Below are 19,017 nucleotides of genomic sequence, written 5' to 3'. Positions count from 1 at the left end.
CCTTCTTCCAGAATTTTTATCTGTCTGTCATTATTTTTTTCTTCTCACTCTGTTTTATATAAACACTCTATTAAATATGCACTGTATTATTGTTTATACAGCTCTGTTGAGGAGAGCAGGGCCGTATTCCTGCTTCTATCCAACACTGCTAGCTGAAGAAGAGCCACAGGTTCCAAAATGTTTCTGGGTCAAGCATCCATTTTTTTTTTGTTTCCAGTGAAATACCCGTTGTGGTGAATTTATTTGAAGATGGGTGAAAGGGAATCACTAGTCCAGCATCTCCTTCCTTTTGACATTGAAGTATTTCCAATAGCTTTAAGTAACTGGTTAAAAGAAGAATCTCAGTGCTACCTTTGTATGAGTTATGTGATGCTGCTACTACTTGATGATTCAGTGTTTTGTTCTCAGTTTGCCACACATCTCACTCACAGAGAGAAAATAATTCCTTGCTCTCCTGTTTCAAAATTCTCTAGCGTTTTTTTACACTATTGTGTAATTACTGCAGAATTCAATCACTGTCAACAAAGTAGTAACTGATTTAAAAAATGGTCCAAGATAAAGATAATACCAGGCACTTAAGGTCTTGGACAAAAGTGGATCCAGAAATAGAAAACCAAATAAATAGAAAACCAAATAACCAAAATATGGTTCCAGAAATAGAACCATATAAATAAATAGAAAGTTGTTCTCGCATCTTTTGAAAATTTTCATAAGATTGTGTGGAAAGAAGAGATTGCTCATTTAGTAAATAATAATCTTAAGACATAAAGCATTCTCTTTTTTAAAAAACTGCTCCTCTCTTCAAAAATTTCCTTTTGGGTTCACAGGAAAATTAAGGTTAGAAATTATCTCAGCAGGTATTTAATCCCACCTCTTCCTCAAAAGAACATGTGCTACAGCATCAAACCAAGCTGCTGAGGGCTTTGTTCAATGTGGTCTTGAAAACCTCCAAGAATGGAGACCACATAACCTTTCTAAGCAATTCATTCTAATGTTTGACTCCCATCGTGACAAAAAGGTTTTCCCTAATGTCCAGCCTGAAATTTTCTTTTTGTCATTATCTCTCTTCCTCTCACAAGCCACACTGGCAAAAGCCTGGCTCCAGCTTTTGATGGCCTTCTCTTGGGTGTTGGAGGGCTTCTGGATCTCTTCTCTAAGTCTACATGGCTTTGTGAAAACATTTATTGCTTCAAGAATTTTTTGCTGGCCACAGACAACCAAAGTTCTTTCTTTTAATAATGTCTCTTTATATAACTTCAAGATTAATTTGAAATAGCCCAAGCATTTACTACATTGAAGAAACAATCAGAGGCCCACATTTATCCTGATCTTGAATCCTCTCTAAGCCACCTGTAAAACAGCATTGCTAAGCACAGCATTCCTCATGCACATCTCACTCCAGTCAATTCACATGATATCTAGTTGTGTTTCTTTCAATGTTCATATGGTAAATACAATTTATTTATTTATGATCTGCGACTAGAATAAATCCAAATATCTTTTTTTTTTTTTTTTTTTTTTTTTTTTTTTTTTTTTTTTTTTTTTTTTGTGGGGATATCTTGAGGAAGTAGCTCTTGAGTGCTAGAAATATCCATACAGGTATTTCTGGGATTAATTATTGCCAGGCATTGTAGATCATCTCATCTTTTATTTCAACACATTTCCAATCTTCTATATAGTTAATTTCAGAAGAAGATACACAGTCTCTGCTGTGTTACAGCACTGTAGCACCTGGGAGGGTCAGGATATGACCCAGATTATAATGAAGGGCAAAGGGTCTGTTCTCATTTATGTTGAATCTGCTGGGATCTGTACACAGTCTGGACCTGCATTGGTGAAACCATTGAGCTAACCAGGTTTTGGCTTGGGCATTTCACTACTTCCTGGCCACTGCAGCTTTCCAGAGAGCTCCAAGAAGAAAATGGCATAACCTTGATGTTGAGTTTCTCTTTCTTGGAAGATGGACATGCCCTAATTAAATCTCCCTCTGTCATTCCTGCATTTTTTAAGAAAGTGGCTTTGAAGAGGAGTAATGAGGTTCACACGTATAAAAGTGTAAGTATATAATATGATATATACTTACCTGATTTAATCAATCATGGGATGCAAGTATTTTACATCAGTAGTATAAACTGTGAGCACTTCAACATAATAAAATGTTAAGATCTTATAAATGTTGCTGCAAACATGCAGCTGGTGAATATGAATGCCAAGATGAACATCTGGGAATGCCCTGTTACATATAGCATATTTGTAGCTCTATATAGAATTTGTTTGTCTTTTCAAAGTGAATTTTTAATAACCACAGCAATCAAACTAATGTTTTTATGTTATTTCATATGAATCACTTTTATTGTAATCAATGTTAAACAATCTTTTTCTAATATTTTTTCTTAATATTTTCACTTTCTGCAATGTTTGCTTTAAACCCCCCCCACCTAAAAGACAAGCAAAGTAAGCTGAATATTTATGGTGGTTACTTTCCATGCCTTGATTTGACACCACCACAGTGAAACTGAAGATTCCTTTTCTCTTTTCCTTGAGGAGAAGCTTAGGAACAGCACCTGGGATTTTCTAAAGGTTACCTTCTGTTCATTTTTGGGGAGCAGCTGCAGAGCTTCATTTGACACAGACAGTGAACTAAACAAATACATGTATTTGTGGACCAACAGTGGATTTATTCAAATGCATTTATACAGATAAAGAACAGAAACAAGGTCTACCTCCAATACAATAATTACAGAATTCAAGGATTTTTTTTCTTCCTGTAGAATCTCTCTGAGACAAATATTGTTTAAATCTCAGCATTCTTTATAATATTTATATGAAAATGCTTCATGTTTTCATCTATTTGAACACAAATCAGGAAGTCAAAATAATTGATTTAAATTTGCAGTGAGAAAAAAATCAGAAGTAGAAAATTGACAGATGGCAGTGCCATGCCTGAAGAAATGCAATGGTTCTTTTATTTATATTTAATATGGTTCTGAAATTATTTCCTTAAATCTCTGCAGTGCAGAGTTTAAAAGTCATTCAAGGAGCAAAAAAATTTAAAATAATTCAGTATTTTCTTGTACAAACTGTTCAGGCTGAAATGCTTAGCATGCGAAAGAATTGATCCCTGGATCTTTGTATCCACTTTGTCAACTAGTTCTATACAGAGGCATTTCTACCAGAAAAACTAGTCCAAAAATCGTTATCAGAAGCTTGAGAATAACAGGATTAGTCAAGATATCTTTCAACTTATTTTATTATTTAATTTAGAAACAGTTTATTTGTGTTGATGTTAATTATACTTCTGATTACAATGGTATTTTTTCTGGCTTTTGAAAACCAGTGAGGAAAGTGAGCAAAACATGTCAGTTATTTTTGGCCTCTTTTATTTCACATCCCTCCATGTTCAAGATTTGTTAAGGGTTGTAAAACAATAGGTAAACATTTGGAGAACACTGAATCCTTTGATTTGCTCCAAGTAATACAATCACAGAAGTGATTATAATGTTGATTGTAAACAAGGATGTCATTTTGGTATCTGTCCTTTCCAGAATGGCTCAGATTTTCATGGAAAAGATGGATCCTATTGGGTCAGTCACACTGAGGAAGAAAGACAAATGAAGGAATAATCAAGGAGATCATGTGCAATCCTGGATTCAAGATATGTTTTGTGAGAAGTCATTCCCTAGCTTTGAGAGCAAATGCACTCTTACGTTCTACATTGGCAGGGAACACTGGAAAAGCAGGACCTCAGAAGAACACTCAAGTTCCATGTTCAGCTACTCTTAAAAAGTTCTTGCATTCTGCATTTTTTATTCCTAAAGTTTGTGAACTCAGGTTTTGTTTATTTTTTAATCAGAAGAGCATTAGAAAAGCAACAAGAGAAGTTAAGACTAGAGAGTGTGCTTTGTCATCCTGTCATAAAAAACGATTTGTTAGCATTGTTATTTCCACATATTGTATATGGTGTCTTTTTATCTGGAAGCTGAATTTAATTTCCAATGTGGTAAGCCATGCTGAACTCCCTCTTCCAGATTTGGAACTCACACAAAACCCATAAATCTTCAGTTTACTTCAAAATGTACATATTTGGATTTCTTTTTTCCTATGGCAATGCATAATTTCTGAGCTGCTGCACAGATTCTGGCTTTTTTTGGTTCCTAGATTGCATCCTGACACTAGAGGGGGAAAGAACCAAACTAATAGAAGTAACTGTAGTATAGAAATAGGCACTCTTTGACAATGTTAGTGACTTAATTTGCAAAACCTTAGAAAATTAAGATCCCAAATGTAAGTCTGAGTGGACACTTTTTCTTAAGGAGTAATTTACACTGCCAAGTTTGTCAGCTGGCATGCTTTGTTGATCTGAACTGAAAGAACAGGAGGAGACAAAAAACTGGTTATGTGCTGCATTTGTTCTTTTATATCTTATATTTTCATACCCTGAATTGTGAAATGTACTTCAACTGATAAAATTAGTCCCAGCTCAGCTGTGCACAATTCCATGGTTTGCATCCATTCAAGAAAGCCAGTAGGCCGGCATTCTCTTGGCCTGGTAGTCATAGGTCCTATCAACAACAACACAACGAACACCTGGATTTCCCACCAGAGACAGCCCTGCTAATGCAATACCCCAGGCTTGTCTGCCCAAATTGTCGTACTGGGAATGGAATAACAAGCTGTACCTTTTAGTTATGGAAGTCAGACACAAGAGTGTTGTTCTTTTTAGATGCTGTGTAAGTCATTGTCATTCTTGGCATAGAACAAGAGAAAGCTTTCCATCAGTGATAATAAACTGGATGTCTCAGCTGATTCAGATGAGTTTGTTTCATAATGTTGTTGCAATGCTTAGTACTATCAGTGCTACTTTAACTTCCATCTCCCAACTGTTTTTCAGCTGAAAAGAAACACCAGAACTCCAAGGCTCTGGGTCCTTGCACATTACGCTTCCCTATTGAAATCTTTCTGTTCCTCTACTCAGGCTGACAGACCAGTCCCAGACAAAGTCCAGGATGGTCTTCTGAGAATTATACACCATAGTTTTCACTTTTCAGAATAGTAAGTGGCCTTCTCCTGCCAGTCAGTCATCCTCCTCTGGATGATGTCTGGCCCCAGGTTATGAGCACAGTACAAATGGCAAGTCCAGGAACTTTCCCAGATACAGATATGAATCAAATCATTTTTTCAGTCTTTTTCTGTGAGCATTAGCTCTTGTTTGAAGACAGGTGTAAAACCATATTAATGCTAAGCAATGTAGGGATACCTATATCCAGAACATTTTAACCGTAAGTGAGTATAACAAAATTGCAGCCCTAGCCACCTGGTCATCGTATGTGTGTGTGTGTGTGTTTGTTTTCTTTCAGAAGCAGTGTGACGCAGATGACACTTGCTATAAAGCTCTTCCTACAGAAAAAATGCAAGCCAAGCTCATTTCCAGTGCATGATAATAATTAAGGCTCCTATGAGTGAAACTCTGATACTTTTTTAGCTAATGATTAACCTTAAGCCCTCCTGTCCCCTTAAGTATTTGGATTAAAAGGGCAATACAGTGACTGAAGGCAGTAGGCATGAGTGGTTTATTCTCTAACTCTGTGGACTAAAGGGTGAAGTCATCTACCAGGGTTCAGGAGCAGTAGGCCAGGCAGTGAGGGGAGTGATCTTATTAGGACTAGAAAAGAAAGAGGTTCTGTTGTGTGACCAAGTTGAATTCAGGATGTTCATAAGCTTCACCATGCTGGTTTTACTGGTGCCAGCAATGTTTGTACGGTACAGACAGCAGCTATTGACTTTTCCGTTTATTCAGCTCCACATTCTTCTTTCTTCTGGGGAGTCTACTGTAATTAGAGAGTTTAGAGCATTTTGTTGTACAGATGTCTAGTGTTTAGAGTAAGACTTTACTGGTAAAGACTTTTAAGAGTCTGTCTGTGGCTCTATATTCATATGACTGACCTGGGGTAAGTCATATAGCCTCAGATTTGTTTCAGCTTCTCAGACTGAAAACCAATACCAACCTCAGACGGCTTTTTTCATTTGATTGAGATCTTTGGATAAAAGCTAATAGAAGAAAAGCTCTATGATTCCCATTCTTATTAATCTATAAATGTTCACCCTTTATTTTGGATAGAGAACAGATGTGGAGGGATAGAATTACTCTGTTAGTCTAATTTTGTAAGCCCTGATACCCTGTTGTTTTATTGAAAAACTCTCCAGGGCAGTAGCTGGGAACATGGGTATGTGATTCCTGGGTGTTTTGGGTAGGTCACATCTTGGAACAGTAACCTGTGAAGTACTGAGCAGGCACCGGCAAGGGCAGATCAGCAGCATGCCCCTTCTCACCATGCACAGCCGGCAGATCAGCTGGACTTCACTGCTGGTACTGGGGTACCTCTTTTACCTCCTCCTGGGTGCTATGGTGTTCCAGTTGCTGGAGAAGCAGGCAGAAACACATTTTCGGGACCAGTTCCAGCTGGAAAAGCTCAAGTTCCTGCAGAATTACACATGCTTGGACAGACAAGCCCTGGAGCAGTTTGTACAGGTAAGAGGAAAAGGTTTCCATTATTCTGGCTCAAGCATTATTTTCATTAGAAGAAATTATGCTGCTGGGGCCAAGTAGCCAAGCATGATGTAAACTGATCAGCTGTCCATTATATTAAATATCTAACTTTATAAATAACTCAAGCCCATTCATATACTTCTTTATCTTGATCTGTGGAACTACTTTCTTTCCACAGTTATGAACTCCCAAAATATAAGTGCATCTACTGATGCACTTGTACTACATTGCAATAATTTCAGCTTCGTGGTTCTCATCTCCCTCATTAATTATTACCAGGAATTATACATGAGAACAAAAAACAAGAATCAAACCTAAAGAAGTAAGTTGCCCTTCCAAGGTTCTCCAGTCCAAACCTGGCAAATTCTGCCCTTTTGTACTAGAAATTGTCTACTACCTTTGAAGGTGGTCCTGCACTTCCAGGCCTAAAGAAAAGATAAAGTCGACCATCACAAACTGTGTTATCTATTGCTTATAAGAAGAGATAAAGGGCTTTTGTTCAGTGCATGTTGTCAGTTAATGACAACTTTAATTACATTTTAATCTTTTCCTCAAAACTGGCTGGAGATACTTTTCCTGGTATTATAGATATATTCTCATAATAGTACTGCAAGAACTGGACAGAAATTCTTGAACTTTGAATCCTTGAGTTTCTTTATGCTCAAAACATACCTAGTTGCAGAGCTGGGTGCCTAAACAGTTTGAACTCTTTCTACCACGTAATTAAAACTGATAAAAACTCAAAACAATTTGTACTGCCCTATTCAGAGGATTTCTATGAAGGTATACGATTTTGATCAACAAAAAGCCCAGACTTCGTATATGGATTTAAGCAAACAGTGAAGCTCAGATCAGAAAGGGTAGAAAAGCTGCCTGAACCTCTATGTCTACAAAGCCGATGTTCCTATTACTAATACTGTGATGTATTGCTTGTGGAACATAGGGCATTTGCCATAAAATGACTAGAGCTTTCAAGAACTTACATGCCTAAAAACACAGCTATTATTTCACAGTCATGACTTGGTGATAGTACCTGTCCTTCCCTTATCTCTTTGATAGTGATTGCAGAGGTGAAAACCCTGATTCTCATTCTAAACCTAACTGTGATCCTTTATGCGATTGAAAGGTTTATTCAAATCTCCACTACCCTCAGAACCTTAGGGGAGGTCACACGTGTCCAGATTCTTCTCTCTCTGACTCCAGTGGGCTTTTCTTAGATTCACTGCCATGACACTCAGAAAATCGCATTTTGCTGCCATGTCTCTGCTGAATTAAACACAATTTCACTTGTAAGCTGTTCCAGATGAAACCGGCTGAGGGCACCAAATCATCTACAATGCATCAAGTTTCAAAGTACTGAGACGTGGTAGTCCTCAAGGTGTATATATATATATATATATATATATATATATATACATATATGTGCAAGTACTCTCTGATCCATATTTTGCTTATAAGACATGTTTACAAATTTTTCACTTATTAATATTAGCGAACACTAGTCTTCCCATATTAAATCTCTAATGTAGGGAAGCAGTTGTGTCTCTGCATGTTTTAACTATATGGGTAAGGAGACCTGTTCATCATGTCACTAGTTCCAGTCTGAAAAGTCACAGTAGTTAGACTGCAATGAGACGCAGCTCCTGAACTCACTCTATTCAGCTAGTAAGTATAAGATGTCTTAATGCCTATTCTTTAAACCTAAATCCTGCAAATTCAACACAGATTTTTTTGGGTTTTGCATATCTATTATCACTCATAATGAGTTATCACTTATAATTCATTAACTTTTGACTCCTTTATGCATGAAACAAATTCTTGTAATTTTGTGTCAATGAACTGCATCAGTTCTGCATAGCTAAAACTCCCTAGCTCAGAGAGATGGCTCTGAGCTGCAGCTCCTAACATGAGCAGCCTGGAGCTTTGGGAAAGTGCAAATTCAAACTCTTTTATCTAGTTCATCTCTGGTAGGCAAACTTTGGTCAGGAAATTATGCCAGTCTGACAGCATAACTGAGAAGCAGATGCATTGAATAAGGAGTCCATGTTTTCATCATGTCCTTAATTTTTCAGTTTCAAAGGACGTGATAAAAATACAGACCAAAAGGGCTAAATCCTTGTCTATGACCACAGCTGGCTGCAATGCACATTGGCAGGGGGACAGGAGCAGAAACAGCAAGCAGTTTTTATTCTCTCCACATCCTATTAGAGCTTAATGTAGGTTTCATATTCTTACTGTAAATTACAGCACATTGCTTTTACATACTGACATACTCATGACTTCTCTCCCAAAGGTAACAGCTAATGTTCACCAACCATTCAGCAGCTGCCATAACCCTTACCTGAGCTGCAGATGAAAGGAGCTAGGAGCCATTATAACTGTCCTACAGGAACCTGTTTGTTGGGCACTGGGATACCATTTCATTCATAGAGTTCTTTCATGGTGTTGTACTTAACAGCATCAATTATACCAAGAAATCTGGCCTTGTCAAACTGTGTCTGAAAGGTTCGGCATTCAAAGTTGCCTTACCCTTCTGTGTTTGCTCTCATGATGTGAATGGAACTCCAGTGAGCTCTTGTGCATTGAAATGCATAGAACTGTCAAGTGTTCCTAACAGGAATAAATTAAACCTGTGATTATTTCAAAATACTCATACCTCAGTAGCTTCTGTGTGTTTCTTCTAGGAAGTAAATTAAATAAGTGACCCTAGACAATCTGACATGTTGAATTCTTCTCATTCTAAAGAAAGGCTTTTAATGGATAATGCAAAGTTCTTTGTCATATTGAAAATAAGCTCTGCTGACACTTCAGTCATGACATCACATGTGATGATGTCCAGCAGCCCTCTGATAAATTTGACCAATGCTGTAGGATTTTTTTACTAAAGGAGTCAAATTAGCTACTATACTTAGGATACTCAGTTCACCAGTACAGATAAGCTAATATTGCAGAACCTGTCCAAAATCAGATACCTTGTAGTAGTTATGTTCGCTAAAAAAGCAATCTTTCTGGGAGTGGCTAACATTCAAATCAAGGAAGAGTATCTTCTTGGGTCCCGTACTCCTGGAACCAGCTAAAGCTGGGGTTGCTTTTGACTCTTGCTCATGTCTTACATCATACATCTTTAAAAGAATGAAAGTAATTCCTTCAGGCATTTTGCAAAATTACAAAGGCTGTGACTTAGCCTTTGTAAGGTATGTGACAAACAAGGGGATTCTTAAAACCCCACCCACTGAGCAGAGGGAAACCAATCTCCCACAGAGAAATCCTTGGTGACAGCAAAGGAACACAATCTTCATTAAGGCAGTTTACAGGATATTTGACGCAGGAACAGTAATTTTTTGGCACACACTTGTTTTGATCTGGTAAGAGCTATGTGGAACAGCAGAGAATATTTTATTAGTTAATCTGTTAGAGAAGATCGAGAGAAGCCTAAAATTCACTGAAAATTATATGGAAGTCATAGCCAAAAACAGTAATTCATCCTTACTAGTACTACATGGAGAAAACAGAAATGAGCATGTTCCCCATGCCCCTGCCCACATACACAACTATACATTTACACACACCTAAATTAAAAACTTGAATGAGAGGACAGGGTTACAGAAGGAGAGAAGAGCAACTACTTTATTTTTTTATGGCACAACTTTAATTTTTTTCCTAGTTTGATCACTTTGGGAAATCCTCCACCCCCTTTCCCTTAGATTTCATCTAGCTGGGGAACCTATCATACTTCAGTGACCTGTTCTCCTGTAATAACAGTTCATGTTCCTAGCCAGCGCTATTTCTAAGTTTTGCCATGTCAGCAGAAGTTCTTTTCAGTCCAACTCTACCCTGTTATCTACACTGTTTATCACTTTGCTTGCTCAAGATGGAAAAAGTATTTACTTATCTCTGTTTCTGACATTCTTCCTCATCTTTGCTCCTTTGACCTTTTCCGCTTCAGGTCCTCATGGAAGCATGGGAAAAAGGGGTCAACCCAGAAGGAAACTCTACAAATCCTAGTAACTGGGACTTCAGCAACTCCTTCTTTTTTGCAGGAACTGTTGTCACCACTATAGGTGAGGTACTCTTTTTCCTTAAAAACTGGTGTTTCCTCCAACTGTCCTGTAAAGCCCCCAGAAATGTGTAATTAGTGGACAGAATACACGTGCAAGACAATCAACTACTGTGGGTTCTAGTTTTCTACTGGTTTCCAGTTATGATTGCTGTTTTTCCATATACAGTTTTTCCCCAAAAAAGCTGAGTGCCTACTTAGTACATGCAAGATCATTTTGTACATGGACAGCACATCTTTAGATCGCTTTGAAGCTCTGAGTCGCACTCACAACAATATCAGAGACCTATAGAAAGTTACAATAGTACCTGGAAGAGTAGTATTTTTCATGTTTAATTTTCAGCTAGTAGTAGTGAACATAAAGGTCTCATCCTAAGCAATGGCAATTTGCAGACAGATTTAATTGCAGAAAATCATAGATCCACAGGTTCCTGAAGCTTAATGTAGTTGAGCTTCCAAGCTTACAAACACTCCATGATGCCTGCAGCTTGACTGCAGAACCTTTTCACGTAGCTGTTTTCTTCTTTTTTTTCCAGGTTATGGTAACCTGTCCCCTAGCACAGTGGCAGGGCAGATCTTCTGTGTATTTTATGCCTTATTTGGAGTGCCCCTCAACTTGGCCTTCCTTAATCAGCTGGGGAAAGCTCTCAATGCTCATCTGCTTACCCTGGAAAGATGGGTGCAAAAGCCAGGGCGTGCCCAGGTACAGTGCCAATTTACCATCTGTTTTCACTGTTTCAAAGCTAGTTAAAGTTCTCTTTTCAGATAGCTGCTGCTGCTAGCTTAGATTTCCTTGTGTGAACAACAGCAGTTACGTGGCCCTCTCTATCAGAAGCTTGATACACTCAATTTACCCACAATAGCTTTAAAACTACAGGGTTTTGCTTGAGGGGCCCTAGATTTGCCTTTTTAAAACCTTACTCAGCAAAACCATAGACCTGGTGACCTTGGCAGAATACGTGCGTGTACACACATTGCCAAATCAAGCTCTTATTCTCCAGCCTATGCCAGCATCTCTCCAGAGTTTAGCTCTACACTGTGCAAAGGCAACTTATTTTTATTGGCCTAATAATCTGGCTGGAATTAGCTTTCCTGTTTGTGCCAGCAATTTAGCACTTCCTTCCTTTTCTTTTCTTCTCTTAAAATGTGAATACTCCTCACTTACAGTTTATTGGTGAGTCATTGAACTAATCCAGACATTTTTAATAAGAAAAGCACTGATAATGGAAAATACAAGAAGGTCATTTATTACAAAGTTAGTGCATGTTTCTGGGAAAAGGTTCAATAAATTGACCCCTTCAGTTAGGGAAAAGGGAGATTAGATATGTGAGATATGTTGAAACATTTCAAAGTTCTGGCACAAGTTTTTTTTTACATTTGTAAAATCTCTTGAGTCACTACATTCTTTATCTACAATGGGAAAACTATAAAGGTACCGTCAAATGCAGACTTGGATTATACAGGCAAGAAATTCTTTAGCTGCATAACCTCTGTCTGCTCCCCAAATGCATGCAGCTCTACCATCAGGACTTTCATGGTAGTATAGCTGCATCTAGTATCTTTCCTATTTTTCTGATAGCAGCTCAGTGATGTGATCTTTTATTTTCCCTTTTCACCCCTGAGTTGACACTTTGTTTCTGACAGAACTCCTATGATGGGACAGAGCTTTGGAGCTGTATCTGCTTGTTTGCTCTGAAAAGTTTATTCATAAGGAAGTTGGTTTATCTCCCAATAAATAGAATTTTGTCATGCTCTGGGGAATTAATTGCAATCAGTTATTCCTTTGTTATTCCTGGCTTATTGTTCCCAACATTACACGTTTATAAGAGAAAGTTCTTAAAAGACTGGTTAAAAAGTAAAGTTGTTCATTTCGGTATTCATTTTCATGCAAACTTTATTATGTAATTAAACACTAATACAGTACTGGAATAAAGTAAATGAGAACAACTGCAAATGAGGCAAGTATTCTTACACAGCTAGAGAGACACGACACATAATATAGAAGTGACTTGTCAAAATCACCCAGTCTCAAGCCAAGTTTCTCAAGATCAGAGCATTATTTTTTATGTGAGATAATTCAGAGAGAGAAATCAAAATATGATATCTGGACCTTCCACTTTATAAAGAGTAGTTTGGCTTTTCATCCTGTCACAATAGGCTCATTAATGGAAAATCATACTCCAGTTTGATTGCCCTTGAGGGCATTTTTAAATAACTCTAATGAGTTTGCATCAGCCCCTACATCATTAGTAAAAAGTTCACCAGAATGTGTTCCCAGGAAACGCATGAGTCCCTGATCACCATTCCTAAACTTCTAAAATCCCTTCAGGACCCATCCACTGACCATTCTTTGTACCTATCTACTGCAGTCACATATACAGTAACTTATCTCCCTGAAGGCAGATGTTTGTCCTGGGAGGCACAGATCTGTCCTGTGCTAACACAAACCAGTTCTGCTCTGAGCACTCCTAAGTTAAAAATGAAAGCAGGCAAACTGACTTCACTTAGGTTTCATCCAAACATATTTTTGGCTGAGCTCTTGCAAGCCACTTTATAAATCTTTGGAAGCAGTCATAGTGAAAAGAGCCCTAATTTGTTCTTGCCAATCTTTGTTTCATGAGTTATGCACTATGTGGTGATTTTCCTCAAAGAGAAGAGCTAGTTGACTACAAGAGCATCTCTACTTGAATTGAGATTGTAAAATGAGTATTTCATTCCAATGGCTGTCAAAGTAAGTCTTAAAATATGACTGCAGCATTCTTGAAAACTCCTTGCAAAAAGCTTTTTAAAAATCCTCCTTTTTTTCCTAATTTTAAGATTATTTTTTTTTCATGGTTAGGTACAATATCTATGTGCAAAGTAAACAGTGAGCTCAAACTGCAGTACATGGAAGCATTGGCTTATCCTTACTTTTTTTTTTTTTTTTTTTTTTTTTTTTTTTTTTTTTTTTTTTTTTTTTTTTTGCCATCGATCCCAGGTGGGGTGGATTTGTGATTCAAGAGTAAAACAGACACAGCAATTTTGACAAGACAACTGCTCCATGCTCTTTAGCTGCCATCTTCCTCTTCTCTTTTAGGTGGTTCAAACACTGGCAGTGGCCATCTTCCTGACCACTGGGACCTTGCTTTTCCTGGTGTTCCCACCATTAGTCTTCAGTTATGTAGAAGGCTGGAGCTATGGAGAAGGCTTTTACTTCACCTTCATCACCCTGAGCACCATTGGCTTTGGGGACTATGTAGTAGGTAAAAAAGAACATGAACTGGATTGAGCTTTGTTGAAATTCATAACTCGAGTATAAAACTAAATACAGGGAGCACAGATATCCATTCCACTATAGATCTGGTCAAGAGTGAACTCAGCTAGACTGGTAATAATGAGCTAATGCATTACAGGATATGAGCATTTTTTTCTTGACAGCCAACCTGGGAGTTACCCAAGTCATTTCACACATGCCACTGAACACTCATTAAACAGTGGCTGTGTCCAGGCTGCTACAAACGTTATCAAGAGTGAAAGGTGGAATATAAATAAAATTCCTTTTTCAGTATTAAGACTTTGAACCCCACTCTCCTAACACTGATTTGATTTAGCAAGTGCCTACCATTCCCAACAACAAATCATTTCAAATATTAAATAATAAGTACATAAAATGGGGAGAAGATTACTGACACCCACAGGATGCTTCTGAAACAAAACAATCCCAGTGACATTACATAGTCTTTAGACCTCTAGGTTGAGAACGTAGTGGTAGATACACATGAGGGGCTATTTTTACACACATATATTTGAACAAATGCATAATCTTAACAGTTTATGTCTAATATGTTTATTTGTTAAAACCACTAGAGTTTCTTACTTCACAAGTTATAGCTGTCCTCTCCTAAAAGTCATAACTGTGTCCCAAAAGGAGAAAAAAGAATCCCATGCTGAATCTAGCACTATGGAGTTTCATGACTGCATCAGCTGCACTGATTGTCCATGCTGTGGAAATATCAAACCAGGGATTAAGATTCTCATAACCACTTAATTAAAATGTCTACATTTCCCATATTATCCAAGTGATTGTGAATCCCAGGAACTGTGGTCATATCACCCTCCAAAAAGCAATCACTCTATCACTAAATTGTAGCTTTCTAAATCATCTGCGATCCCATGTGCCTCTTGAGTAAAATATGATTAATATGGATTCATCATTTAATTTCCAAGATTTTTTTCCTCTGTTGTTGGCTAGGAACCATTGAACTTGAGCATCCCTGATCAATATTAAACATGGCTATTTTTATTATATAGCCTCAGCTTCAGGGATTTCATGCTAACTATATGTACTAAGCTTAACCTCAGATTTGGCATGAAAAAAAATCTATCTGCTGATGGATCACACAGGCTCATTAACACATACACTTCTACAAGGACTGGAGAGGGTGTAAGAGTATGTATGTTTAGCAGACCAAAGCTGCCAAGATAAATATACAAATTTTCCTGAATTTTTTTCAGGCACGAACCCCAACAAGCATTATATCCCTGTGTACAGGAGCCTAGCTGCAATCTGGATTGTTTTTGGCTTGGCCTGGCTGGCTCTGGTCTTCAACGTGGGAGCTGACTTGATGGAAAGATACCTCCAGCTAAAGTGGCACAAGTCTGACTTAAGCTTGGCAGAAGGAGACACCACCAAATTGGAAGATGAACCTGAGCAGCCTAGAATCCATATCCCTAGCTAAGCAAGGTACAAAGTAAGCAGTCTTGAAACTGCATCTTCCATCTGTGTCTCACACTTTATCAACTCCTGTTGAGAAAGGTTGTGGACTGTTTCCTAAAGAGCAAATGTTTCAGATACATGGAAATTTCCACACCCTGTGTAGGCATCAGCCAGTTAAAACCCCAAGGAAAGAGCATACATAGTTACACAACTGTCCCAGAATTCATTTTACACTTCTCATTCTGAGGCAACTTCCCCTGAAATAATCAATTATTATCCTTTCTCTAGTGGGATTCCATTCTTATGGTCACTCATTTTCAAAAAAATCCATAGTGACTGCCTCCCAGCTTCAGTAAGAAGTCATTTCACCATGAATCTCAAGTGGAAAAAGTCAGGTACAGAAATCTTTCTGAATTTCCAATCAGAAAACAAACAAAGCCACAGTGAAATATCATCAGTTATGAACACCTGCTTAATGATGTCCACCCAACTAAGATTCAGTTGATATTGTCTGAAATGAACAGCTTTCATATAAAATAACAGCATTTCTATATTTTCTGGGCTAAAATACTTCTCTTTTAATTGTGAGGAAATTATGTGTCTGTCCAGCTCTGCCTGGACTGTTACAATTTGCCTCAGAGCAAACTGCCAGCTCAAAGCAGATCCTTATCACAGTTCATTTCACACCCACTTGAAAACAGCACTTTAAACTAAATCTAAAAGCAAGGAGACATCCTTATTTCCAGCCAGATCACAAATATCATTAGAGCCCAGAATTTGCTTTGGGCCAGTCCACAGAAGAGCTGTTATGCACCAGACAGAACTGATGCTGTACATTTACCTCTAAATAAGGCCAATGATAGGTTCTTACATTCAATCTGATCCTCTGTCAGGCCCATTGTGTGACCCATCAGAAACAGGGAGATTGAATTTATCCCAGTTACTGTAAATCAAATGCAGCAGCAGCCAACCCCAAAGGAGCTGAAAAACCAAAGTACATATAAGCAGACTCTAAGACAATAAGAGACTAGTCACTGAGATGCAGTTATGTAGCAATACTCCCTATTAAAGTAAGCTCCAGAAACTTGATAAAGCAATTATCCATTAATTTGGGTACCATGCTCAATCATCACTAACATGTTCCATGGGTATGCTTATAATTATATACACACTGCTATTTATTCAGTATGTTTATATCTCATAGTAACCATCAATTAATCCCTTTGAAATCATTTATAAGAGGAACTTTAATGTAAAAGATGAGTGAAACATGGCTGGGTACATAGACTAGCCCCAAGCTAGCGTATGTCAGAGTACAGGAACATCAAATGTCAGTCTTTCAGCAGCTACTTTGATATTTCATTTTGGAGATGTGTCCATAAAACATGTAGACACTTGTGTACGTCATTAATTTTTTACTTCATACTTTCTGAGCTAGATTTTTACTTCTGAGTAGGGTCACAACAGATGTTTGTTCTTACACCTGACAAGTAGCATGTTTTCTTTGCCAGTTGCTGACTCCTGCATAGTGCAGCGTGGCTACTCAAATCTGAAATGCTGGCATATAAGAACATTGGTTATGGTTGATTCAACTAATTTAGAAAATGAATGTTCAAATGCTTATGCCATCCAAAATTTCCCTCATGTCTTACCACTACCTACCTCACAGATTTTTATCTCCTCGGTTTTTGCACTGATCTTCCTCTACGCCCTCAGCTATTCCCATAAATTTATGCAATGGCTTTCTCTGTAGACTTTCACTGAGAGCAGGCAACTCTCTCCTGTCTGGATTTTTGTATCTTTGCAAATCTCACGGGAAACTTTGTCTCTCAGTATTTTCTGTTCTTCAGACACAATGTCTGCACTTGCACTTGTTAACATCATCACCATCACTGCACTCTGTACCTGCCTTGTGTTAACACCATGAGACACTTTTGGCCTCTTTATGTAAAAGACAAAACTGAAGTTCTGCTGACTTCTATATCGAACCTGTTTTCTTCATCTTGCTGTTTTCCATTCCTTCTGTACTTTATCGAGCTGCAGTCAGCCACAACACAAGCGCTAGTCTAAAGGTGATCCTATCCAGTGTTTTATACTGTGCTGCATGCCATTAAAAAAAAAAAAAAAAAAAAAAAAGATAAAGAGGTTTGTCAGGGATAGAAAGCACTTACTGACAAAGTGTTTCTTAAAATTATCCTTACTTGACATCTGACCGCAGGAAGTTTGGATTGTTTTTACTGCAGTCCAGAAAATTGCTCCTGTATCTGATACGAATTTTGCAAAGTAGCAGCAAATGGTGAGAATACCTCCTGGATTCTACTGCTGCATTTACTAAAGCTGACAGTAGCTGCATCTGTTCTCCAGCTGCCCAACAGAAGACTCGGAAAGCTGCCTTTAAATCAAGCATATGGCCATGCTGGAAGAGAAATGAGAAGGATATTGATGCCCTCTTCTGTGCTACATAAGCGGTATAAAATTCTTGCTTATTTTGTCAATTTTTCAAGGTTCTGAAAAGCTCCTAAAGGTCATGCACATCTATAATAAAAGTTACTTCAAGATACGTACTGGCAGCGCTGGTCCAGGTTTTGAGCATGGAGGGACCAAGTGCTTTCTGGTGGTGTTCCTCTAATAAAAGTGTAGTCATCAAGTATCAACTGACCAGCTAAGAAAAGTAACATGGAAGAACTGCACAATCACAAGGATTTGCTTTGAGCCACATGAGCACACAAAAGGGATTCTTTTGGTCTAATAACCCATTTTACCAGTGGTATATTTCTGCCCAGAATGGAGAGCACACATGCTCAGCTCCAAGCATGGAAAACAGAACTTTTGCAGCCTCTGAATGTGGCTCTGCAGGCTGTGGCAGAAGCAATGGCCCAGGCAGTGTTCATCTGTGATGTGGAAAAGTAGCACTTTGTCCTGAGCAGCTACCATCTCCAGTGCAGGGCAGGACAAAAAGCAAATGTCCTTCCAGGCTTATACTTACCCTTTTAGCCTACTCAACAAGCCCTTTTCCATCCTCAGATACACGTGCCAAATGATACCAAAGTATCATTGGCAAAGATTTAAGCCTTCCTCTGTGGAGATGTAAATAGAAGACTGACAGACAAGTGACATTCCTGAGAATACTGAAGGAAACAGTCATTTAAATACTATATGGTTCTGTAAAGATTTGTTGTGGATCTTGGTCTATTTCTTCCCAAATACCTTCTAGTAAGCACATGCCTGATAACCTGTGTTTTCATAGCATATCTTGTAGTTAAAAAACCCCAATCTCATCTGTAATTAGTTTTATGTATTTTTAGTACAAACATTAAATTCTATATGTTTAGTCCATAATATTTCTCCATAGTTACACTCTGTGCTTTGTATAAACTATCTGGGTTTAAACACAGCTAAAATGTCAAAATGTAGCTCAGATGTGTCTGTTTCCTGATCTTAAATGTGATGAGTAAATATACACTTTTTAGTATCTTTGCATTTTTTCTTACTTATGTATATTTTTATAGAAGGTTTTCTTTTATATATATATATATGATTCCATTTTTGCCTTTAAATTTCACTGAGTAATGAATACCCTGAGAAGGCAGAATTAAGGCTGAGCAATGAGCAGCATATATATTTTTCTTTTTTTCAAAGACTGTGCTCTGGATGATATCGTTACACTGGAAGTGGTCTAGCATTTGCATATTAATTTTTGCATCTTGCCAGTGAAAT

The 19,017-nt window shown here is 37.9% G+C and overlaps 1 protein-coding gene across 1 annotated transcript; it reads left to right on the top strand.

Annotated features, from left to right (window-relative positions):
* The first annotated feature begins 6,316 nt into the window (after positions 1 to 6,316).
* On the top strand, positions 6,317 to 15,322 carry LOC136286639 (potassium channel subfamily K member 16-like). The gene is made up of 5 exons (XM_066178431.1): positions 6,317 to 6,529; positions 10,494 to 10,608; positions 11,141 to 11,307; positions 13,681 to 13,846; positions 15,099 to 15,322. The coding sequence occupies exons 1-5, from the start codon at positions 6,317 to 6,319 to the stop codon at positions 15,320 to 15,322; spliced, it is 885 nt and encodes a 294-aa protein (XP_066034528.1).
* The last annotated feature ends 3,695 nt before the right edge of the window (positions 15,323 to 19,017 follow it).

This window comes from Chamaea fasciata, unplaced genomic scaffold, assembly GCF_029207755.1.
Source record: "Chamaea fasciata isolate MVZ Bird 193981 ecotype frontalis unplaced genomic scaffold, bChaFas1.0.hap1 SCAF_3, whole genome shotgun sequence".
In the NCBI taxonomy this organism is placed as follows: Eukaryota; Metazoa; Chordata; class Aves; order Passeriformes; family Sylviidae; genus Chamaea; species Chamaea fasciata.
This window is presented reverse-complemented; position numbering and strand designations above follow the sequence as displayed.